We start from the raw sequence: 26,178 nt of genomic DNA on the forward strand, positions 1-26,178 counted from the left end.
TCTAGAAACATCACTCCTTTACAGGTGTGTAAAGTCCGCCCTCCGAACTTGAGCCCTCTTGTTATAGGACAGGTAGGGGCAGTATTCACCTGCCTGCACTCTGTGTGCGTGGGACGTGTCCGCTGGAGTTTCTAGGCTAGTCCTTTCGCAAGTTAGGAAAGGGGCTCGGGAAAAAAAACCGGCCGAACTCACGAATTCCGCCAGGCTGGTGCTGAACAAAGCAGAACCAGCCGGCAGCCTCGCAGTCTGACCACAGGGACGCACGCAAGCCGGGGTCCGGACAATGCGCGGCGCTGGAGAAACACGACGGCATGCATCACGCAGCCCCGGCGCTGTCAAACCACCCGGCACCGCGCCGCAGCTCCGCTCGTTCTCTCTCTCTCTCTCTCCCCCCCTCCCTCTCTCTCCCCCTGGTTGCCCGGCGACGGGGCTGTCACGTGGCCGGAGCGGCTGGCTGCTTATTCTGGTCTGTTCGGTGTGGTGAAGATGGAGCTGTCGGCAGTCGGGGAGCGCGTGTTTGCCGCCGAATCCATCATCAAGCGCCGGGTCCGGAAGGTGAGCCGCTGCCCCCGCCGGGCCGGGCCGGGCCGAACCGAACCGAACCGAACCGGGCCCGGCTGGGTGGCGCGGGGGTGGGCATGCCTGCCTGCCTGCGTGTGTGTGTAGAGAGAGAGAGAGGGGGGTGGGTGCACGGAGGGGAGGGGACAGCAGCCCCGAACCGTGCGCGCACGGTGCAAGGAGAGGGGAGTTGGGGCTCGCGGGGGAACTGGGGGCCCCCCGGATTGTGTGGGCATGCATGCTGACCTGAAAACGGGCAAGAGAGACGCGGGGGGGGCAGAGGGAGAGAGAAGGAGAGGGGGGAGGGAGGTGAGAGAGAGCTGTGCGAGCAGAGAGTGAGAAATGTCCTTATTTGATCTCACCGGACGGCCGTGGGATCTTTTTTTTTTTCCCTGTGTGTCTCTCAATTGTCAGGGGGTGCATGAAAAAATAAACCCGTTTCAGGCGTGCGGAGCTGCAGCACTGCCCGTGTGTGTCTGTTCTTGTCTCCTGCCAGGGTCGCATCGAATACCTCGTGAAGTGGAAAGGATGGGCGATAAAGTGAGTACGCCCGCAGAAAGCGGGACAGCGGCTTCTCCCGTGCCCGCCCCCCCCGCACACACTGACACCGCTCCCCGGTCTCTCGCCGGGGCGACACGGGCTCCGTCTACTGACGTTGCTGCAGTGCCCGAGTTGAACAGGAAGAGGTACTTTCAAATAATCATGATGCAGCTGCTGGCGAGCAGAAAGGTTCCCGGGGAAGAAAAACGCAAATTAAACATCTAGGAAGCACGTTCTCTGGGGGGACACACGGCGAGACACGCGTGTGTGTGTGTGTGGGTGGGGGGGGGTGTCCCGGCGTGTAACGTGTGCGTGTGTTTTGTCCAAACGCAGGTACAGCACCTGGGAGCCGGAGGAGAACATTTTAGACGGCCGCCTCATAGCGGCGTTTGAGCAAAAGTGAGTGTTGTTTTTTTTTCTCTCTCCTGGCCTTCCGTGAGACAGTCACTCACTCACTCACGCACGCACACGCAGCGTGGACACGCACGGGCGCCGTGGAGCGGTGCTTTCCTGTCCCCCTGCGTGCGGGGCCGGCGCGTTTCGCTTTGCGTCAGAGAGCGGACCGTTGTGTCTGTCTCCCGAGTTAAAAGAGAAGGCACGTCTTTTTTTTTTTTTTAGAGAGAGAACAGTCCGTTACAAAATCCCCCCCACCCTTTTTTTTAAAGTCTTTGCACTTGTCAGCTTTGACGTTTCGGACCTGTGACGCTTTATTTGTAACGCCCTGAACTCTGTTCGTACCCCCTGTGTTTTTCCCCGCACTGTTTTGCCAGACAGCCGTGAGTGTGTGTGTGTGTGGCGAGGGGGACGTATTTTTCGTGTGGTTCTGTTTTCCTGAAGCGACAACACTTTTTAAGGCCCCGGCCGCTCCTCTCAGCCCGCCGGCTCTCCGCCACAACAAAGGCGGCAGGGAGGCAGTCGGGTTTCGGAGCTGTCGCGAAATTGCGTGGCGACATTTAATAGAAATCTCCCCAGGTCTCCTCAGCCGGCGCCAGCAAGCTCTCTTTGCTCCGGTGTTTTTTCCGAGCCCAGCGGGGGCGGTGCGACACTGAGCCCGGTGCCGCGCCTCTCCTGCTCGGGGTCTGGCAGCCGCCGCCGAGCCCGCAGGAAAACCCGTCCCCGTCCTGGTCCGACGCGCATAGCGCTGCAGTGCGGGTCGTGCCCTGCTCCTCCAGATAAAATGACGATTCTTCCAGGAGAGTCGTCTGGGGTTCTTCCACACACCCCCCCTTTCCAGGACCTGAGCGTCCGTGTCAGGCCCTGCGCGGCGCCTGCTTCCTTGTAGATGTTCAGTTGACTCCCCGAGTCGCCTGGGTCGCAGTCGGGCTCGGCCGGGTCTTTCTGCATCGGGGTGGCCAGTCTCCCCAGTGTAGGGGCTCTCCCCCGGACCAGGAGTGGAGACTCCAGATGTTGGGTGTCCCACAGCTGCTACTTCTCTACGCAGAAGGTAGCGGGGGAGGTGAACAGCCCTGCTGTGGGAGCCAGTAACCTGGCGTGTGCCGGACACGACTCTCAGGTTAATTAGTGACTCACTGCCGAAGGGGCTGGATGAGCGAAGGCCTTAAGCGAGAGGAGCCATTTCTTCTGTTGACGTATCTGACAGCGGTCACGCGGCCCTCCTCTCCTCTCCACGTCTCGGGGAGGCTGACCCCCCCAGTCCCAGCAGCCAGAGCTCCTGTCCCACCTCTGCAGACCTCTCCACTCGGCACCCCCAGAACGTCCACCCCAAAACTGGCGCACGTGCGGCGTTCTGGAGACAGGGCTGGACGCAGAGCTGGGAGGCCGGGATTCAAACTGGGGGTGTTTTTCTGTAGTCGTCTCCCTGATCCGCCCTGTTCTTTTCGGTTTTAAAATTGGGGGTCCTCCAAAATGCTCTGAGGTGTCTTCTGACATGGCTGGAAAATGTGTCTTAAGCCTGGAGATCACAGCCAGGGTCCCAGTCCAGGATGAGCCCCTACAGCCCAGAGATCACAGCCAGGGTCCCAGTCCAGGATGAACCCCAACATCCCAGAGATCACAGCCAGGGTCCCAGTCCAGGATGAGCCCCTACAGCCCGGAGGTGGGAGGGGGGCACTGGGGTCACCCACAGAATCTCTAGGAGAGTCTGCAGATGGCACCCCGGTGGGCAGGGAGGACCCCAGTCCCAGTGGCAGCTGGTTTTCGGCCTGGCGTGAGTGGAGCTGGGCAGAGCGCGGCCCGCAGGGGGCGCCTGCAGGGCCGGTACGAGGAGGCGCTGTTACCGGCCGAGCCCCCAGGGGGCGCCGGTGTCCAGCTGCCGAGCCTGTCGAGTGAGTGGGTCTGTGTTGCTGTTTCAGGGAGAGGGAGAGGGAGCTGTATGGCCCCAAGAAGAGAGGACCGAAACCCAAGACGTTCCTGATGAAGGTGAGGACGGGCTGAGGGGCCGCTGTCTCCTTCATTCTCCCTTCTGCTTGAACCCACTGGAGTTATTCTCGGTTATTCAAGTTTAGCTGGAAATGGACGAGATTTGCTTTTGTTTTTATAATGTCTGTTGGCTGTGTCATAGAGTAATCCCCCTCTTTCTCCTCTCTCCTCTCTCCTCACTCCTCTTTCTGCCTCCCTCTCTCCTGCCTCCTTCCCCTCTTTCCTCTCTCCTCTCTCCTCTCTCTCCGCCTCCTCCTCCCCCTCTCCCCTCTCTCCTCTCTCCTGCCACCTCCCCTCTCCCCTCTCCCCTCTCTCCTCTCCCCTCTCTCTCCGCCTCCTCCTCTCCTCTCTCCCCTCTCCCCTCTCTCCCCTCTCCCCTCTCCTCTCTCCCCTCTCCCCTCTCCCCTCTCTCCTCTCCCCTCTCTCTCCGCCTCCTCCTCCTCCCCCTCTCCCCTCTCTCCTCTCTCCTCTCCCCTCTCTGCCTTCTTATCTCCCCTCTCTCCTGCCTCCTCCCCTCTCTCCCCTCTCTCCTCACTCCTCTCTCCTGCCTCCCTCTCTCCTCTCTCTGCCTCCTTCTCTCCTCTCTCCTGCCTCCTCCCCTCTCTCTCCTCTCTCCTCTCCCCTCTCTCTCAGGCGCGCGCCCAGGCAGCAGAGACAGTGCGGATGTCCGACCTGCGACACTTCTCCTCCACCAAGGCCCCCCCCTCCCACTCCGCCCACCCTTCCTCCTCCTCCTCCTCCTCCTCCACCCCCGCCCACCCCCACCACGCTCCCCCGCCGGGCGTCTCCCCGAAGCTCCACTCGGGGGCGGCCTCCCACAAGCTGAAGAAGGACATCCGCCGGTGCCATCGCATGTCCCGGAGGCCCCTGCCCCGCCCCGACCCCCTGTCCCCCTCCCCCGCCGGGCCGGGGTCCTCGGGGCTGCCCCTGGGGCCCCGCCCCCCCGTCTCCCCCTTTTCCGAAACCGTCCGCATCCTGAACCGCAAGGTCAAGCCCCGGGAGCCCAAGAGGGGGCGCATCATCCTCAACCTGAAGGTCATCGACAAAGGCGCCGGCGCCGGTGCCGCCCCCCCCCACCACCACCACCACCACCACCACCCCCCCCCGCCGCCGGGCCCCCCGGCCGCCGGCCGGCCCAAGGTCCCGTCCCGCAACCGGGTCATCGGCAAGAGCAAGAAGCTGAGCGACAGCAGCCTGCCCTACCGCGGCCTGCAGCCGCCGGCCCTGAAGTTCGCCAGCTTCCCGCTGTACGGCAAGCCCTTCCCCCCGCCCGCCCTGCAGCCCGCGGCCCCGCCCCCTGGGGGCAGCGCCGCCGCCGCCAACTGCAACAGCGGGGCCGGCAGCCCCCCCCCCCCCGACCCTCAACCCCTCTCTCCCCCTGCCCGGCTCAGGAGGGGGAGCCGGGGGAGTCGGGGTGTCCCCCGGCCTGCCGCGCTACCAGCCCCCGCCCTCCCCCTCCAGCTCCCCCTCCAGCTCCAGCGGCTCGGACTGCGGCCCCCCGTCCCCGCCGCCCCCCCAGATCCACCCCTCCCAGACCACGCCCCCGGCCCCCCTCCCCTCCTCGGCGACGGGGGGGTCCCCTTCTCCCCCCAAGCTGAGCCCCCAGGGCCCCACGCGGCCCAGCGAGCCGGACCTCAAACACCAGCAGCAGCAGCAGCAGCAGCACAGGGACCCCGGCCAGCGAGGCCCCTCTTCCTTCATCCCCTCCTCCCCGTCCCCCTCCCCCTCCGTGTCCCTCTCCTCCGAGGACGAGGAGGAGGAGGAGGAGGAGGACGAAGACGAGGAGGAGGAGGAGGAGGACGAGGAGCTGGAGGAGGGGATCCTGGATCTCTCCGTCCCGCAGGACTCTGGGAAAAGCCGCGCCCACCCCGTGCACAGGCACCGCAGGGCCGGGCCCCGCCCCCGGAGGAGCCTGCCGCCCCGCCAGGACAAGGCCCGCCCCCCGGCCCTCCCCTCCCCGGTCGCCCCGGAGACGGTCTCCGAGGGCGACCCGGACTGGCGCCCCGAGATGGCCCCCTGCTGCGCCAACGTGGTGGTCACCGACGTCACCACCAACCTGCTCACCGTCACCATCAAGGAGTTCTGCCGGCCCCCTGAGTTCGAGAAGACCGGCTCCGCCCAGCCCCCCACGGGCCCCGCCCCCTCCCCGCCGCCCTCGGAGGCGTCCCCGCCGGCCGCCTCCACTACCGGCGCCGCGAACGCCCAGCCCAAACCGTGAGCACACAGCGGCACGCGCCAGCTACGCCCCCGGCCCGCCCCACCGTGCTTTGCCAGACGTGCAGTAGATCAGCCCAGTCCCCTGACGCGCAGGCACTCTTGCGCACACACTCTCGTGCACTCTCACACTCGCACACTTTCGCTCACACTCTCGTGCACTCTCCACACGCACTCTCGTGCACTCGCTCTCGTGCACTCTTGCACTCACTCTCGTGCACTCTCACACTCACACTCTTACGCACACTTTCGCTCACACTCTCGTGCACTCACCCTCGCTCTCGTGCACTCTCCACACGCACTCTCGTGCACTCACCCTCGCTCTCGTGCACTCTCCACACGCACTCTCGTGCACTCACCCTCGCTCTCGTGCACTCTCACAGTCACACACTTTCGCTCTCTCTCATGCACTCTCACACACACACTGTCACCCTCGCTCTTGTGCACTCTCACCCTCGCTCTCGTGCACTCTCAGACACGCACTGTCACCCTCACTGTCGTGCACTCTCACAGTCGCACACTCTCACACGCTCGCACACACACACTCACTCCTGCAGAAAGACACACAGGTACGTCGTGCCCATCAGACACCCAGCACAGAAAGACACACACAGCACAGAGTGCCCAGCAGACACGCGTCACGCTCTCACACACACTCACAGACTCACACTTGCACACTCTCGCAGGAAGACGCACAGTAAGCACAGATGCCCGTCACACAAAGGGCTGGAAAAATCGGCCTTTGTCTGCGTCCAGCAGATTTTCCAGCTCTTTTTTAAAGGTGCAAAACAGGAGCTCTGTCACCGCAGACGAGTGAATTATTGGCTCAGCTGAGCAGCTGTTTGGATTGGACTCTGATTGGAGTCTCGCCTGACTGTCGGCCATGGTGTTGGGGACCAGGGGACCCCATCATCCCCCAGGGCTCCTCCGGACAAGAGCAGCCGCCTGCGAGCTAGTTTAGAGTTGGCACGCGGATTCACCGTTAAACCCTCCTCCAGCCGATGAGCTGACAAGGCAGACAGACGTACGAATTCCAGAAAAACGTGCAATTTTTTTTCAGCTTCCCATAAACTAAATGGTTAAAATTCTTGCGCCATTCTGATTTTGAGATCAAGACATAGTCAGACACGCCTCCTGGCTGCAGACTGAAAGACCTCATTTCCTCCCTCTCCTGTCTTTAAAACTCCTTGGCAGCCCGAGAACAAGGCGCACAGTGCCTGCCTCCTGACACCTCAGTAATACTTGAACAAGAGGAGCTCCTGGGCACCCTGGGCACATGGCACCCTTGCACATAAGTCAGATCCATAAGATCGAAAGCAGACCAGGCTGATCTCAGATCTTTTCCCTCTTTTTACAACACAGAGGGGGCCTGACGTAGCCGCTCATCGCCCACATTTGAAATTGGTTACCCATGGAGCAGAAGAACAGTGGGGAGAAAGAAATTGGAGCCCTTCTGCTATAGTCGGGAGAGGAGATTTTTTTATCACAGGAGCACTGTCTATTTATCTGCCTATATAAATAAGTATAGAGAGGGAAATGCGATTCTGACTGATTTCCTGCTGACAATAGGGGGCACTGCAAGTCGTCTTGGTCTTGACGGCGCCTCCTGCAGCACAGTGCTGGGGAATTGGACTGGAAGGTCTGATCCGGAGGGAGGAGCGCCCCCTACTGGTCCAGCAACGCCAGTTACAGCAGCAAACTGGGTTTCCTTGGAGGTCTCCCCCCCCCACCCGGGGCGCTGGGGGGCTGTGGGTTGGACGTCACGTGGCCCAGTGAGCAGTGCTCTTCCCCTCCCCGAGGGCGGACTGGGACGTGGCAGGGGGTCGGCGCTGATGTAGGCGGACCGGTGCGGGCACACACACACACACACACACCGCGATCGGCAGGGTGGGCACAGGGAAGGACCCCACCCCACCCCAACACCACCACGTTTCCCGGCGGCCCACGGATGGCACAAGCAGGGGACTGGGCGCACGACCAGACCTCGGGGGCTGGCTGTTTCCTTTCACAATTTTATAGCCACTTTTTAGCCAATCGGTTTATTTTTTTAGCCCATTTTTGTTTTGCTTTTTTTAATTTATATCTGTATATCTTAAATTATATAGGGAGAGACGTTGTTGCTCCGGCCTTGCTTGCGCGTGCGCGCTGTCCTGCTCGCTGTGTTTCATTTCGGGGGGGTGGGGGGAGATTCACGATGACACCAGGACCTCCGGCGGCGCCGCCGACCCGACAAGGACCTGGGCGTGTCTCCCGCCGGCGGCTCCTGGGAGGGGCCCTGCGGACGCACTTTCCCTCCGGGCGCCCCGGGGCTGCTGCCCGCCCCACCTCCACCCCCCCCTGCTGGACCGATCGTCCCCGGGACGGGGGGGCCGGCGGACGGGAGACCCAGGAGGGAGCGGGGGCCTTGGTGCAGGCCCAGTCCGGTGAGTGAGTCTCCTGCTCCTGGACCCCAGCTTTCTCCGCAGGACGGGCCGGCGGGCTGTGCGGCACGGGGGGGCCGGCCTGAGCTCTGCCCCCCCCCATTCTGGGCCGACCGGGTCTGCTGACCGGCTCCACTGCTCGTCGCCCAGTAACCTGGGAGGCCCAGCTTCGTAGTCGTTGACCGATCTCAGGATCCCCTCCAGGCATTTGGTTAATGGTTTCAACAGCGGGGCTGGGCAGCTTGTTCCACACCCCTGTCGCTCTTTGTGTAAACAAGCGCCTCCCGTCCTGATTAGAGGATTCAGTCCAGCTGTATCACAGAAGAAGCCAGGGTATCGCCCCAGGCAACGTGGCTGGGCAGCTTGTCCCACACACCCACCGCCCTCTGTGGCACGAAACGTCTCCTGTCCTAGGTTCTCGATTCCACCTCCACGTAGTTTCCATTTGTGTCTCGGAGTTCATTCTGAAGCACTGACTTTGTATTTGTTCCGAGAGTACGAGGGGCCCCTCGTAATCGGCGCTCGAGGGGCTCGGCTCCCTTCAGCCCGCCAGTGAAGGTCGTGTCCCCGAGCCCAGTGAAGGACCGGCGCTGTACAAGCGGACAGTATTGTCCAGCAGCAGCTGACCGTGGGGGCGCAGAGCAGGGGGAGACGTGGAACCCGTGGGGGTCGGGGCCCGAGGGTTGGGGTGCACTGTCCCAGGGAGTCCTGGACTGGGGTTCGTTAGGCTGTTATTAATCCAGAGCACCTAGTCTGCCTGGCAGAGAAGTGTTTCTGTTGAGAGGGAAGGAGGTGGTGGAGAAAGTGCAACAAATTAATCTCCCAGAAACACTCCCGTACCGCTGTCGCTGACGATCGCGGCGTTCCTCTGGTTTTCTCCAGGCTCCCTCCCGGGACGTCCCGTCTGTCTGCCCCGCGCGCCCGGCGGGACGAGGGACCGCCAAGGCCTGACCTCTCCAGCGAAGGAAGGACAGGAGCCAGACGTGCTGCTCTCTCGGCGTGGGTTGGTGCTCGCCCGATGGATTCTTTCTGTCTGTACAGCCGCGCGTGTGCAGAGGTGGGGGGCAGGTGGGGGGGGGGAACCCGGATGGAGACTGGCGTGGCGTGGCGGCGGCTGGGAGTCGCCCTGCGTTAATCAGCGGCGAGGTGCCGGGGGGCACAGGAGGGCTCCGTCTCCGAGAGCCGCTGCATGCTGGGAGTCTCCCTTCCCTCCCTCCTCGGAGGGCAACTGTGGAGTTACTTCGCCCGTTCAGTTGATGAGGCCTCATGGGGGGCTGGGCCCCAGAGCCACCCCGCAGCTGCGCGCCACCCTCTCCGCGCGAGGGAGCGGGCGGGGCTGTCGGAGCTGTGCGGATCTCCGGCGGGGGCCCTCGCGTGTCCCCAGCGTCGTGACGCGCGCGCTTGGCACCCCTGTTTCGCCGCCCGAGCAAGGACTGGCCAAGCCTGGGGGAGAGATGCCGGAGGTGCGTTCTCCCTCCGTGTCCCGTCCAGCGGCGGGGACACGGCCACTACTCGACTCCGGCCAATTTAATCTTCCCCTGCCCGTTCAAGGGGCAGCGTCTTCATCGGACGTTGAAATCCGCGATCGGCTTGTGGTTGGCGGAGAATGGGGTCAATCAAATGGTCTCAACCAATGAGGTTGGCGAGGGCGGGCGGGGCGGAATAAGTGCCAGCCGACGCCCACTTCCCTGCCGCCATCTGCAGCATGGCGCCCCCTGGTGGCCAAGCCTGATAACGATGAGTGCTTGCTCCACATGAATACTTGAGTACGTGGCTGCATTCATGATCATGCTGCTTTAGATGTTACAATTGAGAGGCCGTGCAACTGAAGCCCTGAAGTACCTTCACAGTTTCCCCCTATATATATTTATATGTATTTGTGTAAACTATAGTCCTCTGAGAAGATCTCCAGACAGAGACAGGGTCTGGAGGACTAGGGATGCCAACTGAAAAAAAAAGATTACTCTTCAAAGTATATATATATAAATGATTTTCGTATGGACGTCTACTTTATACTTTTTAAAATAAAATAACTTTAAATAAAGGCGGAAACCGCAGTCCTGCACCTAGATATAATCTTTTCCCTGATGGCAAATTGTAAGAGTTTAAATTAACTATAAACGGAAATTGTGTAAAATGTAGATTTTATGACTGAGTAGTTATTGATGAATTTATGTTAAAATGATACATGTCTCAGTCTTCTGCCGTTTCTTTATAACTGGGGATCACTGCGGTTTTGTGTATTCCAATTAAAATGAAAGCAAATATTTATTTATTAACCTAATTCAAAGCAGAATATCTTTAATGTATGTATCACCAGGAGCAAGAGGTCAGCTCTGGAGCAGGAACAGAGATGTATTAGGGATGTCGGAAGAGAAAGACAGACACTGAGATCCATCTTTTATAAGGCTTATCACGGCATTTAAAATCCAGAATCGTATTGCTGCCTCACAGCCCTGGGGTCCTGGGTTCAATTCCAGACCTGCAATGCTGTCTGTGTGGAGTGTTCATATGTTCTCCTTGTGTTCGAGTGCATTTTCCTCTGGGTGCTCTGGTTTCCTCCCACTCCTCCCACAGTCCAAAGACATACTGGTGGGTTAAGTGACTTCTTGGAAAATTGGCCCTGATGTGTGTCTGTCCAGGGTGTGTGAGTGTGTCTGTGTGTGTTCTGTGATGGACTGGTGTCCTGGCCAGGGTGTGTGTCTGTGTGCCCTGTGATGGACTGGTGTCCTGGCCAGGGTGTGTGAGTGTGTGTCTGTGTGCCCTGTGATGGACTGGTGGTCTGTCCAGGGTGTGTGAGTGTGTCTGTGTGTGTTCTGTGATGGACTGGTGTCCTGGCCAGGGTGTGTGTCTGTGTGCCCTGTGATGGACTGGTGTCCTGGCCAGGGTGTGTGAGTGTGTGTCTGTGTGCCCTGTGATGGACTGGTGTCCTGTCCAGGTTGTGTGAGTGTGTGTCTGTGTGTGTTCTGTGATGGACTGGTGTCCTGGCCAGGGCGTACCCTGCCTTGTGCCTGTTGCTTGCTGGGATAGAGTCCAGCTCCCTCGCAGCCCCGAGTGGGAAGAAGTGGTCAGAAAATGGATGGATGGGTGGATGATAATCACAGTGATATCCTAGAGCTCAAAGATCCTAGAGTAGAAGGAATGGAATATTTATGCTTGTAGAGACCCACGTTCTAGACAGCTGTTTAAACTGGCAAACTGTAGGCCCAGCCTGACTGGTGACTCTGTGATCTCTGGACCTCTGGGCCCAGCCTGACTGGTGACTCTGTGTTCTCTGGGCCCAGCCTGACTGGTGACACTGTGTTCTCTGGCCCAGCCTGACTGGTGACTCTGTGATCTCTGGACCTCTGGGCCCAGCCTGACAGGTGACTCTGTGATCTCTGGGCCCAGCCTGACTGGTGACTCTGTGATCTCTGGACCAGCCTGACTGGATCTCTGGATCCTGTGATCTCTGGATCGCAGGGCCCAGTCTGACTGGTGACTCTGTGATCTCTGGACCTCTGGGCCCAGCCTGACCAGTGTCTCTCTGGACCGCAGGGCCCAGCCTGCTCTCTGAGAGAAGGCCCTTACTGCTTGAAGCACTTTGGAGCCCACTGGGCAGTGTTATAAACACCCTTGTTAGTTCCAGTGTGCAAAGCACAACAGATGGTTCTGTCTCACAGGAGAGGCCTGTTCGTGGTGGAGACCCTGTCTGTACGCAGTACACCTCAGACGCCTAATGCGAAGCACTTTAAAGGTGAAGCACTTAACAGGGAGTGTGCAAATGAACACAGGCTTAGACTCCAAGCAGCAGAAGCGCAGTACACTGAGAAGGTGTGTGTCAGTGTGTGAATTCAGGGGAGCATGAGAGGAGAGGGACAGCAGTGTCTCCAGTCCAGTCAGGAGTGTGTCAGTGTGAGAGGAGAGGGACAGCAGTGTCTCTAGCAGTGTCTCCAGTCCAGTCAGGAGTGTGTCAGTGTGTGAATTCAGGGGCAGTGTGAGTGGAGAGGGACAGCAGTGTCTCTAGCAGTGTCTCCAGTCCAGTCAGGAGTGTGTCAGTGTGTGAATTCAGGGGCAGTGTGAGAGGAGAGGGACAGCAGTGTCTCCAGTCCAGTCAGGAGTGTGTCAGTGTGTGAATTCAGGGGCAGTGTGAGTGGAGAGGGACAGCAGTGTCTCCAGTCCAGTCAGGAGTGTGTCAGTGTGTGAATTCAGGGGCAGTGTGAGAGGAGAGGGACAGCAGTGTCTCCAGTCCAGTCAGGAGTGTGTCAGTGTGTGAATTCAGGGGCAGTGTGAGAGGAGAGGGACAGCAGTGTCTCCAGTCAGACTCAGTTCTGTGAGTAACGTTCTTCCTGATCGGATCCAGTCGGCAGCAGGTCGTTGACGCATCTCGGTGCCGAGAAGAGAAATCCGCCGTCTTACCAAATGACTAAGCAGCCTTTTCAAACACGGGCGCGCACATGTGCGACTGCACTCGTCCCCCGTGGCCAACGGTGCTTCGATCCCCCGCAGGTGCTATTTTCTTGATCAGCTGTGGTGCTGCAGGGACAGCCTGACGTCCGCGCTCACTCCGGCCTGTGAAACCCGCAGGCCTGGGGCGACGTATGGCCCGCCCTGGCCACTCCCCTCGCCGCGGGTCCCGGGTTCAGCGCTCTCCTGAGCTCTGGTATTTCATTAGCCCTCCCACCCCAGCCCTGCACTTTGGACGAACTCCTCGTGTGACTCGTCCCAGCCCCGGTGCCCTGCGAGTACGTGGGGAGGGGCCAGCCCTAGTCTTTCACTCACGCTTTGCTGTCTGACCCCTGAACCCTGTGAACCCTATGAACCCTGATTGTTCGCTATCGAACCTCTGAACCCTGACAGTTTGCTGTCTGACCCCTGACCTCTGAACCCTGTGAACCAAGCTCCTTTGACTGCTCTTGTTACTTAGGGAACGAGATGATGTCATGAAAACGTGAGGCGACCGCGATGGCTTTAACGTGACAGTGTGGGGGTCTCGTGTGCGCCCTCGTGGTCTGTTTCTTCAGTCGTGGGAGCAGGAGAAACAGCAGGACTCGGTCGGGGGCTGCGGTCAGACCGCGGGCCCGGGTTTGGGCAGCTCCAGGCCAGCCTGTCCAGGCTCTCGCTGGCAGGTAATCGTGACGTCGCGGCGCCTTCTCGGACTCGCGCGGGGTCTGCCGCTCCGAAACCTGGAAGTCTCAGATCTTGTGCGCCGCTGCTCGTCCCTGAAATCTCACCTGCTAGGACGCGCAGCTGCGGTCCTGCGCCGCGGCGTCACAGGGGCCCGGTATCACTGTGGCGCGCAGTCCTGCGTCAAGCAGGCCCGGCACGGTCCGGCACGGTCCTGCGTCATGGCGTCTTGCGGTCCTGTATTATCGTGACGTCGCTCAGCCCTGCGCCCCGTCCTCTCGAGGCCCCGCGTGGTGAATCGCGCGGTCCGGCGTCGCGCAGGGCTCGTGTGGTCCTGCGTCGTCGTGGCCCGTCTGTTCTGTCCCCTTTCGACAGCCTGTTCCTGATCCCCCCCCAGCTCGGCGGGTCTGTGAGCCCAGCCCAAACCCCCACCCCACCCCACCCAGGCTCCGGCCACCTTCCTCTTCTGGGAACCAGAAAAGGCGTCGGACCCCCCCCCCCTCACACACACACACACACATCCCAGTCAACCCAGTAAAACAGGCTGGACGTAGATGGGTCGCTTTGTGTCTCTCGTGTTTTTGTGCCATAGTGAGAGGACTCCCCCCCCCTCGCAGGGGCGCCTGTCCTGCTCGGCGCCCGCCTGACGAGGGGGGAGGGGCCGGTAGGGTCTCAGCGGGCTCCCCCGAGGGTCTGTGCGGATCTAAATGGATAATGTTGTAAATGCTGTTGATGATGATGACGATGATGATGATGACGATGACGATTATCCTGTGCTAGAAGCATGCTTTGTTATGTCCAGCCCTATTGTACAGACCATGTAAGTGTCACTTTTATGTTTGTTTTTTTAAATAAAATGATGTTCAAAGACTGTGATGTTTTCTTATTGCACTGCGGGCTTGTTCGGTTTTAGTCTCACATTTATTTTATGCTTCATTTAGCCATTTTTAGTGAAGGAGTGCAGGGAAACCACCACGTTACACTCCCCTCCATTAAAGAGGAGCCAGCAGCTCCACCACCCTGCAGCTCCCGGCCGGCAGCCCCACTGGAGCCCAGCAGGGTGAGCCTGGCCAGTACCTGGAGGGGAGACTCCTGGGATCAACTGAGGCTGCTGCTGGGAGAGGTGTTAGTGGGGCCAGCAGGGGACGCTCACCCTGCGGTCTGTGTGGGTCCTAATGCCCCAGTATAGAGATGGGGGACACTACACTGTAAACAGGCGCCGTCCTTCGGATGAGACGTAAAACCGAGGTCCTGACTCTCTGTGCTTCCAGGGTGTTTCTCGAAAAGAGTAGGGGTGTAACCCCGGCGTCCTGGCCAAATCTCCCCCTGGCCTTTACCAGTCATGGCCTCCCAATAACCCCCCTCTCTGAACTGGCTCCATCACTCTGCTCTCCTCCCCACTGAGAGCTGGTGTGTGGGGAGCGGACTGGAGCATCATCCAGGTGGGGGTACACACTGGTGGGGGTGGAGGGGATCCCCGTGACCTGTCCAGCGCTGTGAGTTGGGTGTCCAGAAAGGCGCTATATAAGTGTGAGGAATAATTATTAAGATGTGATGTTCAGATTCTGCAACACAAATTAAATGTGTAATATACATAGCCAGTAGGTAGCGGTGTGCAGTCCAGTATACTGGGGCCTGTAGTTCCTGTTCTGCACACAAGGTGGCAGCAGAGCGGCATGATTTTTTTTTTTTTACGAGTTCAACGCTGTCATGCGTCTTCAAGCCCAGTTTGAGTTAAGGGAACCTTTCCTGTGCGTGTTCTTAGCGTGGGGTCTGCACACAACAGCAGGGAGTAGGGGAGGAGCAGGTCAAGCAAGGACACCAGTGGAAACCGCCTGGAAGCGAATTTAAGACGGAGAAGAAGAGGCACTTTCTTTTCACAAAGAGTTGCGGGAGTGTGGAACAAGCCGCCCAGCCATGTCATTGAAGCCGATACTCTGGTTTCTTTCAAGACAGCTGGATGAGATCCTCCAATCAGGACAGGAACACGTCTTTGCACAAAGAGTAGCGGGAGAGTGGAACAAGCTGCCGGTGCCCTGGTTTCTTTCAGAAAACACCTGGCTGAGAAACTGGGATCAATCAGTGGTCAAACGGGCCTCCTCTGGTTCGTCAGTGTGGGTCCAGCGGGTCGGCGCTCAGCTCACGCAGGGAGGAAGAGGAGGGAGGGAGCGCGAGGCCGATGGCCCAGCAGAACCAGCCTGGATTAGTCTGTCTGCCCAGGACAGGCGGGTCAGAGCTGGGGTTCCCCTGTTGGAAGACACCACCAGCCCACAGAGCCTCCATCTGGGAGGTCGGAGAAGTAAGGTCCCCGGGGTACCCGAACAACAGACCTCTGGGATTGTCAGGAGGTCAGACAGACAGGTAAGGAGACAGACAGACAGGTGTTCAGATAAACAGGTTGTGAAACAGACAGTCAGATGGGCAGATATTCAGACAGACAGACAGACAGACAGATGGGCATGCAGTCAGACGGACAGGTATTCAGACAGACAGACAGATAGGCATGCAGTCAGATGGACAGGTATTCAGACAGACAGATGGACATGCAGTCAGACGGACTGGTATTCAGACACAGATGGACATGCAGTCAGACGGACAGATATTCAGACAGACAGATGGGCATGCAGACAGATGGACAGGTATTCAGACAGACAGATGGACATGCAGTCAGACGGACAGATATTCAGACAGACAGATGGACAGGTATTCAGACAGACAGACAGATGGACATGCAGTCAGACGGACAGATATTCAGACATACAGATGGACAGGTATTCAGACAGACAGATGGGCATGCAGTCAGACGGACAGGTATTCAGACAGACAGACAGACAGACAGATGGACATGCAGTCAGACGGACAGATATTCAGACAGACAGATGGACATGCAGTCAGGCGGACAGGTCAGTGCTCAGGTCCTCTCCGTGGCTGGAGCACTCTGATGGAGACGGAGCGGGCTGGGAGAGGTGTGACCGCCGTGCCACACGGGGCGGGGGAGGGAGGGGGCTCTGACGTGCTGTAGCGCATCCCATCCGGGCGGAGGAGGCGGGTGCCTGTATCTCTCTCTCTCTCACACACACACACACACCCTCCTTCATCTTCCCTCACAACAGTATCGCAGAGGCGGACGGGACCTTAGCAACGCGGAGCGGTCCGGGGAGCTGGAGGTACACGGTCTACCGGAGCCGGGAACGCGTTGGGTTCGCACAGGCGCCGTCGCGGAACATCGCCTGCACTTCAAAACAGATTTCTTTTAAAAAAAAAAACCCAACTCCTAACAGATTTGCTCCCCGCCATCACCTGGGCGATGCGAGTCGGTCTGTAAGACGGGGGAGGGAAAACAACATCAAGTCGCAACCGGCTACCCGGAACGGGGAGAATTTCTGAAGGCGCTCTGCAGCTTCCTGACCGCTAGCTGGCCGGCTGACGGGAGTCAGGTGGTCCGCTCTTGTTTACACAGTGAAACCCGGCGGTCGTTGACCGGTAGCCCCGTTTCCCCCGGTGTGCTCGCCCCGCCGCGCCGCCACCCTGAAGTTCCTGGCGGTGCTCCTGGCCGCGGGGATGCTGGCGTTCCTCGGCGCGGTCATCTGCATCATCGCCAGCGTCCACCCGGGGCTCGGCCGGGCGGCGCCGCGCACCCCGGCGGACAACGAGTCGCTCTCCGCCGCCGCGGCCCTGCAGCCGCTCCCGCCGGGCTCCGTGGCGGAGGCGGGCGTGCTGGGCGCTCTCCACGGTCCTGACACGGCCGGGCGGGGGGGCGGCCTGGGGCTGGCCGCGGGGCTGGGCATGGAGGCGCCGGCGCTGCCCGGACCGAGCGGCGGCGGCGGCGGCGCGACGTTCAGCTTCAACCGGCTCGTCTGCACCCCGGTCCTCCCGGGCGAGTGCCGGCCGGCCCACAAGCAGGCGGCGGACGAGCCGCCGGTGTTCCCGGGCGAGGAGCACAGCCAGCTCCGCTCGGCGGCCGAGCAGCTGCGGCAGACCGTGCTTCTGCAGAAGGACCAGATCCTGACAGACCTGGAGACCATCCGGGAGCTGACGGGCAAGCTGTCGGAGTGCGAGAGCGGGCTGGAGGAGCGCAGCCTGCCGCCGGGGCTGTGGGGGGGCGGCCGGGACGCGGTGCGCCGGATGGCCGGCGACGACGCCCCGGGGGGGGGCGTGGGGGGCGTGGGGGGCGCCCACACCGCGCGCGCCGTGGAGGAGCTGGAGCGCGCCATCCGCCAGCTGAAGGAGCGCATCGAGAAGCTGGAGGTGAGGGCGCCGTGGGCCCCCCGAGCTCATCCACACGCCACACACACCGCACAGAGCCGCACGGCCTCGGCTTGGCGTACGAAGCTGAGCTCCGCTCGGGAGGGACACATACAGCGCTTGCGTTATAAACACGTCCCCACGCCGTGAAGCTGGGGTTTTGACCGAGTCTTGTAGAGGACTGGCTCTGTGTCTCTCTTACTAAACACGCTCCTATAAATCATTCATTGAGAAACACTGGGCATTATGAGGGACACAGCTCTCTCAGCCCCGCTTTTGCGGTGGACACTGTGACACTCCTGAGTGTCCAGCTCGCTGTCTTGGCGTCTCTCGGCACAAGCCGTCTGTCTCACCTCACCCAAAAACGAGCCCCCTTTTGTCTTCGTGTTTATACTTGTTTTTCACTCGTGTCGTTACGTAATGTGGGTTTCGACGTGCCGTTTCGCCTCACGCGTGAAAAAGGGGGCTTGCGTGTCTCTGAGCCCCACGGACGAGCCCCACTGTCTGCTTGTCTGTGTCTCTCTGTGTCTCTGTGTTTCTGTGCTTGTCTGTGTTTCTGTGTTTCTGTGTTTCTGTGCTTGTCTGTGTTTCTGTGTCTCTGTGTCTCTGTGTTTCTGTGTCTCTGTGTCTCTGTGTTTCTGTGCTTGTCTGTGTTTCTGTGTCTCTGTGTTTCTGTGCTTGTCTGTGTCTCTGTGTTTCTGTGTCTCTCTGTGTCTCTGTGTTTCTGTGCTTGTCTGTGTTTCTGTGTCTCTGTGTTTCTGTGCTTGTCTGTGTCTCTGTGTTTCTGTGCTTGTCTGTGTCTCTGTGTCTCTGTGTTTCTGTGCTTGTCTGTGTCTCTGTGTCTCTGTCTGTCTTTTTGTGTTTCAATGTGTTTCAATCTGGGGTTTATTTCAGGTAAGCTTTCGGTTAGTGAATTAGACCCCTAACTGAGCTAGTAAGACGCTTTGTTTAAACTGACGTCATGTCACAAACATGCCGGAGATTCTGGGGAACCCCTGGTCCACAGGATGAAAAGATGCTGTTGTGACCCCCACATTTAATATCAGTTGTCTCTTTCCATTAACTGAGATGTGAGTAATTTCAAAACAGAACCAAATAAAAAAAAAACAGTGAAAAATGTATGATCTGTGCCCCAGGGGTACAGTTGGGTTATAATCTGTACCCCAGGGTGTAATGAAGAGAGAGAGACAACATTAGCACTTCAACTCCATGCCACCACAACATTCTCACCCTAATTGGTATTTGAAAAGAGGGTAGTATACATAATCCACACTTTCACCAACATAATCCACACTTTCGCCAACATAATCCACACTTTTGGCTACATAATCCTTATTTTTGTGAAACATAATCCCCATTTTTGGTTTCCTAATCCAGACATTGACAACATAATCCACACTTTCATCGACATAATCCACATCTTTACCAAAATAATCCGCACGTTTGTCAGAACAATCTGCGCTTTTACTGTGATAACCCACACTTTTGCCCACATAATCCACACGTTCAGCCATGTAATCCACACTTTTGGCACAATCATCCGCCCCCCTGACAACATGCACGCAGGAGGAGTTTCTGTAGAGAGTCGGGTGTATTTCTCTGTGTGAAGGAGAGGAAGCAGAGAGAGAGAGAGAGGGATGAAGGAAGAGGGTTGAGGGAGAGAGGGATAGAGAGAGAGAAGGAGGGATGGAGGGAGGCAGGGGCGGGGCAGGGAGAGAGGGAGGGGGAGAAAATGATGGAGGGAGAGAAGGAGGAGGAGAAAGGGAGAGCTGGAGAAACATCAACATGTAGAGCAGTGCCTGCAGATGTCCGCACCATTAATCTGAGTGAGTGAATTTCTCTCTCTGTCTCCATTCAGCACCACCTTGCCTGTGATACAGTATTTCACTCTCTCACTGTTCTCTCTCTCCCACCTCCTCGTCCTCCCTCCTCCTCTCCCACGCCACCCCCACACTTACCCTCCCCCCCTGCTCCGGCCCTCTCCCCGCCAGGCGGAGCTGGGGTCCCGGGCGAACGCCTCAGTGCCCTCTGGCGCCCCCTGGCGTCAGGGAGACCCGGTGCAGCTGCGGGTGGACGACCTGGAGGAGGAGCTGCAGCGCAAGCTGGCGCAGCTGGAGAAGGAGAGGACCGCCCTGCTCCGGGAGACGGGCCAGCACCGGCACGAGCTGGACCAGGACATCAACTCCCTGCACCACCGCATCGCCGAGCTGGAGCAAGGTAACTCCACAATGCGGCATCGCGGCATCGCGGACGCGGGGGGTCTGAGATCGGGGGCAGCTCATCGGCCCGGAGTGTGGAGCATGTCCCGTGGGTTCGGCGAATCAGAGGCTGCGAAAAAGTCACATGACCGCGGTGTCACGGAACGGGAGCAGCTCATTGGGCCTGGAGTGTGTGCCTGTTCCATGGGCTCGGCGAATCAGAAGCTGTGAATATGTCACATGACCACCATATGTGAGCTGAATCACCAGTGTAGAGGTGTTGCACAACATGTGTGGGGCAGTCTGACAGATCGCTGGGATTAAGGTGGGGGGAAATCCACTGGGTCATTCAGAGAATAGGAGCAATTCACTGCCTCAGCAGACAAGATGCTGGATCATGTGGTCAGAAGGGAGTTGTAATCCACTGGAGTTTGAATTGGAGATCGGTTGAAATCCGCTAGCAAAATGGCAAAGTGGCTCCCCTGAATGAACTGTTGGGACAGTGGGGATAACATCCTGGATCACGGAGAGTTTGGGTTAATCCACAGGCTCATGATTCTGTTAAATGGGAGTAATCCACTGTACCATCAGTCTGGAGAACGCATATAATCCCCTAGATCATTAATCTGGCAAAGGGCGGCTAATCCTCTGAATTGTTAGTTTATAGCATGGGGTAAGCCACTGGATTATCAGTCTGTTTATCCACTGGATCACTGGTTTAGAGCCGAGGGATCTACGGGATGGTTGGTCTGGAGAACCTGCTGGTTTTCACAGAGGGGGCAGTCCTCTCTGCCTCCTTGTCCGGAGCAGGGATCACGAATCAAGTGGAGCTAACCTACTGGATCACAGACCGAGACCACGGGTGTCCTGCGGGGTTTCCAGAGGTCAGAGGGACGTGTGTCCAGCCCGCTGGCCGAAAGGATGGGTCCAGGTGCAGGGGATCTGAAAGACAGATCAGTTGGAAGGCAGAGACCTGTGGGCAGGAATTTCAACACCTGGACGGATGTGAGCACTTTCCCACGTGATGAGACGACTGAAGCCATGTGTGAGTGTGAGTGTGAGTGTGAGTGTGAGTGTGAGTGTGAGTGTGAGTGTGAGTGTGAGTGTGAGTGTGAGTGTGAGTGTGAGTGTGAGTGTGAGTGTGAGTGTGTGAGTGTGTGAGTGTGAGTGTGAGTGTGAGTGTGTGAGTGTGAGTGTGTGTGTATATGAGTGTGTGAGTGTGTGTATATGAGTGTGTGAGTGGGCGTGTGTGAGTGTGTGTGTATATGAGTGTGTGAGTGTGTGTGTGTGAGTGTATATGAGTGTGTGAGTGTGAGTGTGAGTGTGTGTGTGTTTCTGTCCACGCAGGGACAGAGTCACTCCTGGCCAACAGGTGGCGTGGGCCTGCCCTCACAGTGACACAGCGTCTGGCCCCGAGCTCCCCAGCCCGGCCAGGGTGTGTGTTCACCTCCTCGCTCCCTCTCTCGCCGCCTTCAGGCCTGTCAGAGTATAACTACCCCGAGGGCTACAAGCTGTCCTTCCCAGTACGCACCAACTACATGTACGGCGTGGTGAGGCGCGATGTGCCGGAGATGTACTCCTTCACAGCCTGCCTCTGGCTGCGCCCCAGCAGTCCTGGCATCGGGACCCCCTTCTCGTACTCGGTCCCGAAACAGCCCAACGAGATCGTCCTGCTGCAGGGCGTCCACAATCCTGTCGAGCTGCTCATCAACGACAAGGTGAGCCATGCCTGTCAGTCAGTGTGTCTGTATGAACCCCTCTCTCTCAGTGCAGTGTTCATGTACTGGAGTGTCCAGTCAGTGTGTCTGTATGAACCCCTCTCTCTCTCAGTGCAGTGTTCATGTACTGGAGTGTCCAGTCAGTGTGTCTGTATGAACCCCTCTCTCTCTCAGTGCAGTGTTCATGTACTGGAGTGTCCAGTCAGTGTGTCTGTATGAACCCCTCTCTCTCTCAGTGCAGTGTTCATGTACTGGAGTGTCCAGTCAGTGTGTCTGTATGAACCCCTCTCTCTCTCAGTGCAGTGTTCATGTACTGGAGTGTCCAGTCAGTGTGTCTGTATGAACCCCTCTCTCTCTCAGTGCAGTGTTCATGTACTGGAGTGTCCAGTCAGTGTGTCTGTATGAACCCCTCTCTCTCTCAGTGCAGTGTTCATGTACTGGAGTGTCCAGTCAGTGTGTCTGTATGAACCCCTCTCTCTCTCAGTGCAGTGTTCATGTACTGGAGTGTCCAGTCAGTGTGTCTGTATTGACCCCTCTCTCTCTCAGTGCAGTGTTCATGTACTGGAGTGTCCAGTCAGTGTGTGTGTATTGACCCCTCTCTCTCTCTGTGTCCAGGTGGCTCAGCTGCCCCTCCAGCTGGACCAGGGCAAGTGGCACCATGTGTGTGTGAGCTGGACGCTGCGGGACGGAGTGTGGCAGGCCTACCAAGACGGGCGTCTGCGCGGGCAGGGGGAGAATCTGGCCGCCTGGCACCCCATTCGCCCCGGGGGCGTCCTCATCCTGGGACAGGAGCAGGTAACGCACACGGGGGGTCGTGTTCTATGATCCCCGCCGCCCGCCCCCATTCCGGAATCGCCAGTTTAGAGGAGCGCTTTCCTTGAGGGGGACCCCAAGCTAGGGACAGGAACCCCCCAGTTCCGATTCCCGGGACCCCCACTCGCTGCTGTCCCCCCCCACAGACCCGGAGGGTTTGGCGACGGGTCTCGGCCGGGAGGTCCTGGGTGGAGTGGGATACCCTCCCCACTGGGGGGGGCGACCGGAGAGGACAGGAGGGGCTGAGTCTGGGAGCCCCCCCCGCGCCCCAGGACCTGTGTCAAGAGCCACTGCGCAGCTCGGTGCTCAGACCGATCCGGCCCAGCCCTCCCTGGCCAGTTCCGGACCGGAGCATCCCGGGCAGAGTGGGATCAGGGGAGGGAGGGTGCCAGGATCCCCGTGGGAGGGTCTCTCTCTCGGTGTGTCCTCACGGATCTCTCTCTTCCCCGTCTCCCTGCTGTTCCCGGGAATGCCCGCCGCCCCCCCAGGACACGCTGGGCGGGCGGTTCGACGCCAGCCAGGCCCTGGTGGGGGAGCTTTCCCAGTTCAACCTGTGGGACCGCGTGCTGACGCCCTCGGAGGTGGCCAGCCTGGCGGACTGCTCCGAGACCAGCGTGGGCAACGTGGCGCCCTGGAGTGACCGCTACGTCGACGTCTTCGGGGGGGCCGCCAAGGAGCCCCTGGAGCCCTGCCGCGAGCGCCGGGGACCGGGGGCGCAGTAGGGGCGCGTCCACCCCGAAAAACCCCCCCGCCCTCCGGCCCCAGACAGCCCCCCCGAAAGTAACACTCCTCCCTGAAACCCCCAAAGGCCCCCTGCTCTCGACTCCACTGAAAACTTAGCGCCCCAGTTCTGACCCCCCCACCCCGTTCCCGAGCTAAGAAATTCTAGATCTCCCCTCGCACCCTGAACCCCAAATCTCAGCCCTGCCCTCCAGGTCTGGGAGTCACGAGCCTGTCGCGTCCCCCCGCCCGCCCGGTCTTTGACGTAACCCGAGCCCCCGACACCCCTGGGACACCGCGAGCCGCGTTTACCATCAGAGCCGTCTCTCGACTGGAGGGGCGGGGCGCCCCTGCTGCCTTCCGGGACCCTGCTGTGAACCCCCGCCCAGCTCCCCCGCGGTTCTCACCGTACGCCGGCTGAGGGGGACCCCGCCCTCAGCAGGGGCGGCCCCAGGGGGTCTTTACCCTCAGCCTCTCCCAGCCCAACCACTGGCTGGCACTGGGAAACCTGTTTACACCCCGGACCAGCACTGTTCCACCCGGTGTGAGCCTGTGGACTCCAAGCCTTGGCCATCGATTGATCAGTAACGTGTTACCTCCCGCTGAGCCTATTTACAGAGTTGCAGAGGCCCCTTGGCGGCCTCTAGTGGCGGCTCTGCTGCTACTGCAGCCCACCCTCACAGGCCTGCCTGCCTCAGCTGCCTGAAGTTCAAACAACCTTCCTCCCCCTCCTCTTCCTCTGTGGACGGGGCAGCCTCCCGGCCTCCGTCTCAGCAGAGAGCGGGCGCAGGGGCACAGTTTTCGGCTGTTGTGCTGAAAATGGCGGATGGCGCGGGGGAGGGATTCTGGGAAAGGGACGCAGTGGAACAGTGTGGTCTGCCGTGGGGTTGGGGCAGTTAGCCGTGTGGGTGGGGTGGAATGCTATGTGCAGGGGGCCCCATTTGCCTTGTGTGTGGGGTACGGTGATAGGGCTGTCTGCCGTGGGGGGTGGGGCAGTTAGCTGTGTGGTTTGGGCAGTTCACAGTGTGGGTGGTGGGGTCTACCTTGAGGGTGGGGCAGCTCACTGAGTGAGAAGGGCAATTTGCCGTGGGGGTGGGGCAGTTAGCCGAGGGATTGGGGAGGTTCTCTGTGGAGATGGGGCAGTTCCCTGTGTTGGTAGGGCAGTTTTGTGTGGAGGAGGGGTAGTTCACCGCGTGGGCGACGTGGTGTGCTTTGGGGTAGGGGCAGTTCGCAGAGTGGGTGGGGCAGCTCTCTTTGTGGGCGGGGCAGCTTGCTGCGGGGGAGGGGCAGCTCGCTGTGTGGGTGGGGCAGCTCTCTATGGAGGTGGGGGAAGTCCACTCTGTGGGCGGGGAGGTTGGCGGTGGAGGTGGGGCAGTTCGCCAGGTGGGTGGGGCAGATTGCAGCGGGGGTGGGGCTGGTTGCCGTGCGTTACCGGTGTGGCGCCGGTCATCTCCTCCAGGGCGGCGATGTAGCGCGAGAACCCACACGGGGGAGCAGAGTGAATGGACCAGGGCAACACTTTCCCGGGGCGCTGCTGGTCCGGGGGATGCAGGGGGTAACGAGCTGCCGTGCACTGGCCCGTGACAGGCGGCAGGCCGACGAATGAGCAGGAAGTGTGTCCCGCGAGGGCTCGGGTGGCGCCAGCGTCACGCCCCCTGAGGTGAAGGCGAGGGCGGCAGAGTCCACACCAGGGGTCAGGCGGTTACCCAGTGCCAAACAGGACGTCGGCGCGTCACGCAAACGCAAACCCCCGCCCGGGGAGGTCTCCCCCCGCCCCCGTTCCGTAAACCCCGACTGGGGCCCCCCGGACGCACACACACACATGTCCGATCCCGACGCGCGTGGCAGGCAGCAGAGGCCAGCTCCTGGGCTTCGGGGCCCGTCGGGGCTCAGTGGTCGCGGCGCTGCCGGGGGGAAACAGGGAAAGGGGTTGGTCCCCAGTGTCTGCTCGGCCTGTAGGGGTGTCTCAGGAGCCGGAGGGCGGGGACACAGTATTGGCCCCTGCCGGCCCCCAGTCCTGTCCACTCTCTGCCCCCGGCCTGGCTGTGAAGTGCCTGCAATGGGTAATTCTGCCCAGATTCAGATCTCTCTTCTTCTTCTGTCTCTGAACTCACCACATGGGATCTTCTGATGTGGTCCCTGGTGATCTTGTGACTTGTTTACTGACGCCGCTCTCAGTGTGGTATTGTGAAAAAATAAATGATAAATATATATGCACAGTGTATAGGAGCTCACGAGAGAGAAAAAACGTGATTTCAAATGTCCTCTGACTGCTCCAGGCTGAACAGAATGTGGGATTTGTGTTTATATCTCTTGTTTTAACAGTGTTCCAGTTTGTAGACCAGGGGTACAGAGTGTAGGGAATGAGAGTGTGGGGAGAGTAGGGAATGGGAATGTGGAGAGAGTAGGGAATAGGAGTGTGGAGAGTAGGGAATGGGAATGTGGAGAGAGTAGGGAATAGGAGTGTGGAGAGAGTAGGGAATGGGAGTGGAGAGAGCAGGGAATGGGAGTGGAGAGTAGGGAATGGGAGTGGAGAGAGTAGGGAATGGGAGTGGAGAGAGTAGGGAATGAGGAGTGGAGAGTAGGGAATGGGAGTGGAGAGAGTAGGGAATGAGGAGTGGAGAGAGTAGGGAATGGGAGTGGAGAGAGTAGGGAATGAGGAGTGGAGAGTAGGGAATGGGAGTGTGGAGAGAGTAGGGAATGGGAGTGGAGAGAGTAGGGATTGGGAGTGGAGAGAGTAGGGAATGGGAGTGGAGAGAGTAGGGATTGGGAGTGGAGAGTAGGGATTGGGAGTGGAGAGTAGGGAATGGGAGTGCGTAGAGAGTAGGGAATGAGGAGTGAAAAGTGGGGAATGGCAGTGGAAAGTGGGGAATGGGGTGTGGAGAGTGGGGAATGATGAGTGAAAAGTGGGGACTAGGGAGGGAATGTGCGGTATAGGGGTGTCCAGCCCTGAAGGAGAGAGAGGAGAAGGCAGGAGCAGAGCTGGTGAGCTGCCGGTGCACTGTGACCTCCGTCTCACCCCTTCCTGTGTGTGTGACTGTGACCACAATAAAGCTCTCATCACACCAACACCCGCTGTCCCTGTCTTCTTTCCTGACGCACCCACACAACACACCCACTGGCCAAATTATTAACCCCCCCCAGGTGGCCAGTGTCACGCCAGGATTGGCAATATTTCCTTTCCGCCAGCTGGGAGGAGACGGTGTGATGGACTGAGGCTGTTCTCTCCGGGGAAGGTGATGGAGGACTGTGTCCCTGCTCCTCCAG

General features: G+C 59.4%; 2 protein-coding genes across 2 annotated transcripts; both read left to right on the forward strand.

Moving 5' to 3' along the window:
* The first annotated feature begins 16 nt into the window (after nt 1-16).
* On the forward strand, nt 17-14,088 carry cbx6a (chromobox homolog 6a). Its single transcript, XM_069196917.1, is given in 7 exon segments — nt 17-555; nt 1,055-1,098; nt 1,432-1,497; nt 3,411-3,477; nt 4,111-4,827; nt 4,829-8,114; nt 8,994-14,088. Coding segments are annotated over 6 exon segments (1,830 nt in total). The 5' UTR covers nt 17-486; the 3' UTR covers nt 5,696-8,114; nt 8,994-14,088.
* A 2,184-nt stretch (nt 14,089-16,272) lies between these two features.
* On the forward strand, nt 16,273-25,982 carry nptxrb (neuronal pentraxin receptor b). Its single transcript, XM_069196876.1, has 5 exons — nt 16,273-17,465; nt 19,454-19,679; nt 21,137-21,378; nt 21,994-22,173; nt 22,680-25,982. Exons 1-5 carry the CDS (start codon nt 16,779-16,781, stop codon nt 22,911-22,913), a joined length of 1,569 nt encoding a protein of 522 aa, XP_069052977.1. The 5' UTR covers nt 16,273-16,778; the 3' UTR covers nt 22,914-25,982.
* The last annotated feature ends 196 nt before the right edge of the window (nt 25,983-26,178 follow it).

Source organism: Lepisosteus oculatus, chromosome 12 (genome assembly GCF_040954835.1).
Source record: "Lepisosteus oculatus isolate fLepOcu1 chromosome 12, fLepOcu1.hap2, whole genome shotgun sequence".
Taxonomy (NCBI): Eukaryota; Metazoa; Chordata; class Actinopteri; order Semionotiformes; family Lepisosteidae; genus Lepisosteus; species Lepisosteus oculatus.

What these genes read in the sequence shown, in the direction of transcription:
- nptxrb (XM_069196876.1), top strand. Translation starts at nt 16,779, where the DNA reads ATGCTGGCGTTCCTCGGCGCGGTCATCTGCATCATCGCCAGCGTCCAC. An exon ending in AGCGCATCGAGAAGCTGGAG is followed by an intron (nt 17,466 to 19,453) that starts GTGAGGGCGCCG and finishes TCTCCCCGCCAG; the next exon opens with GCGGAGCTGGGGTCCCGGGC. An exon ending in TCATCCTGGGACAGGAGCAG is followed by an intron (nt 22,174 to 22,679) that starts GTAACGCACACG and finishes CCGCCCCCCCAG; the next exon opens with GACACGCTGGGCGGGCGGTT.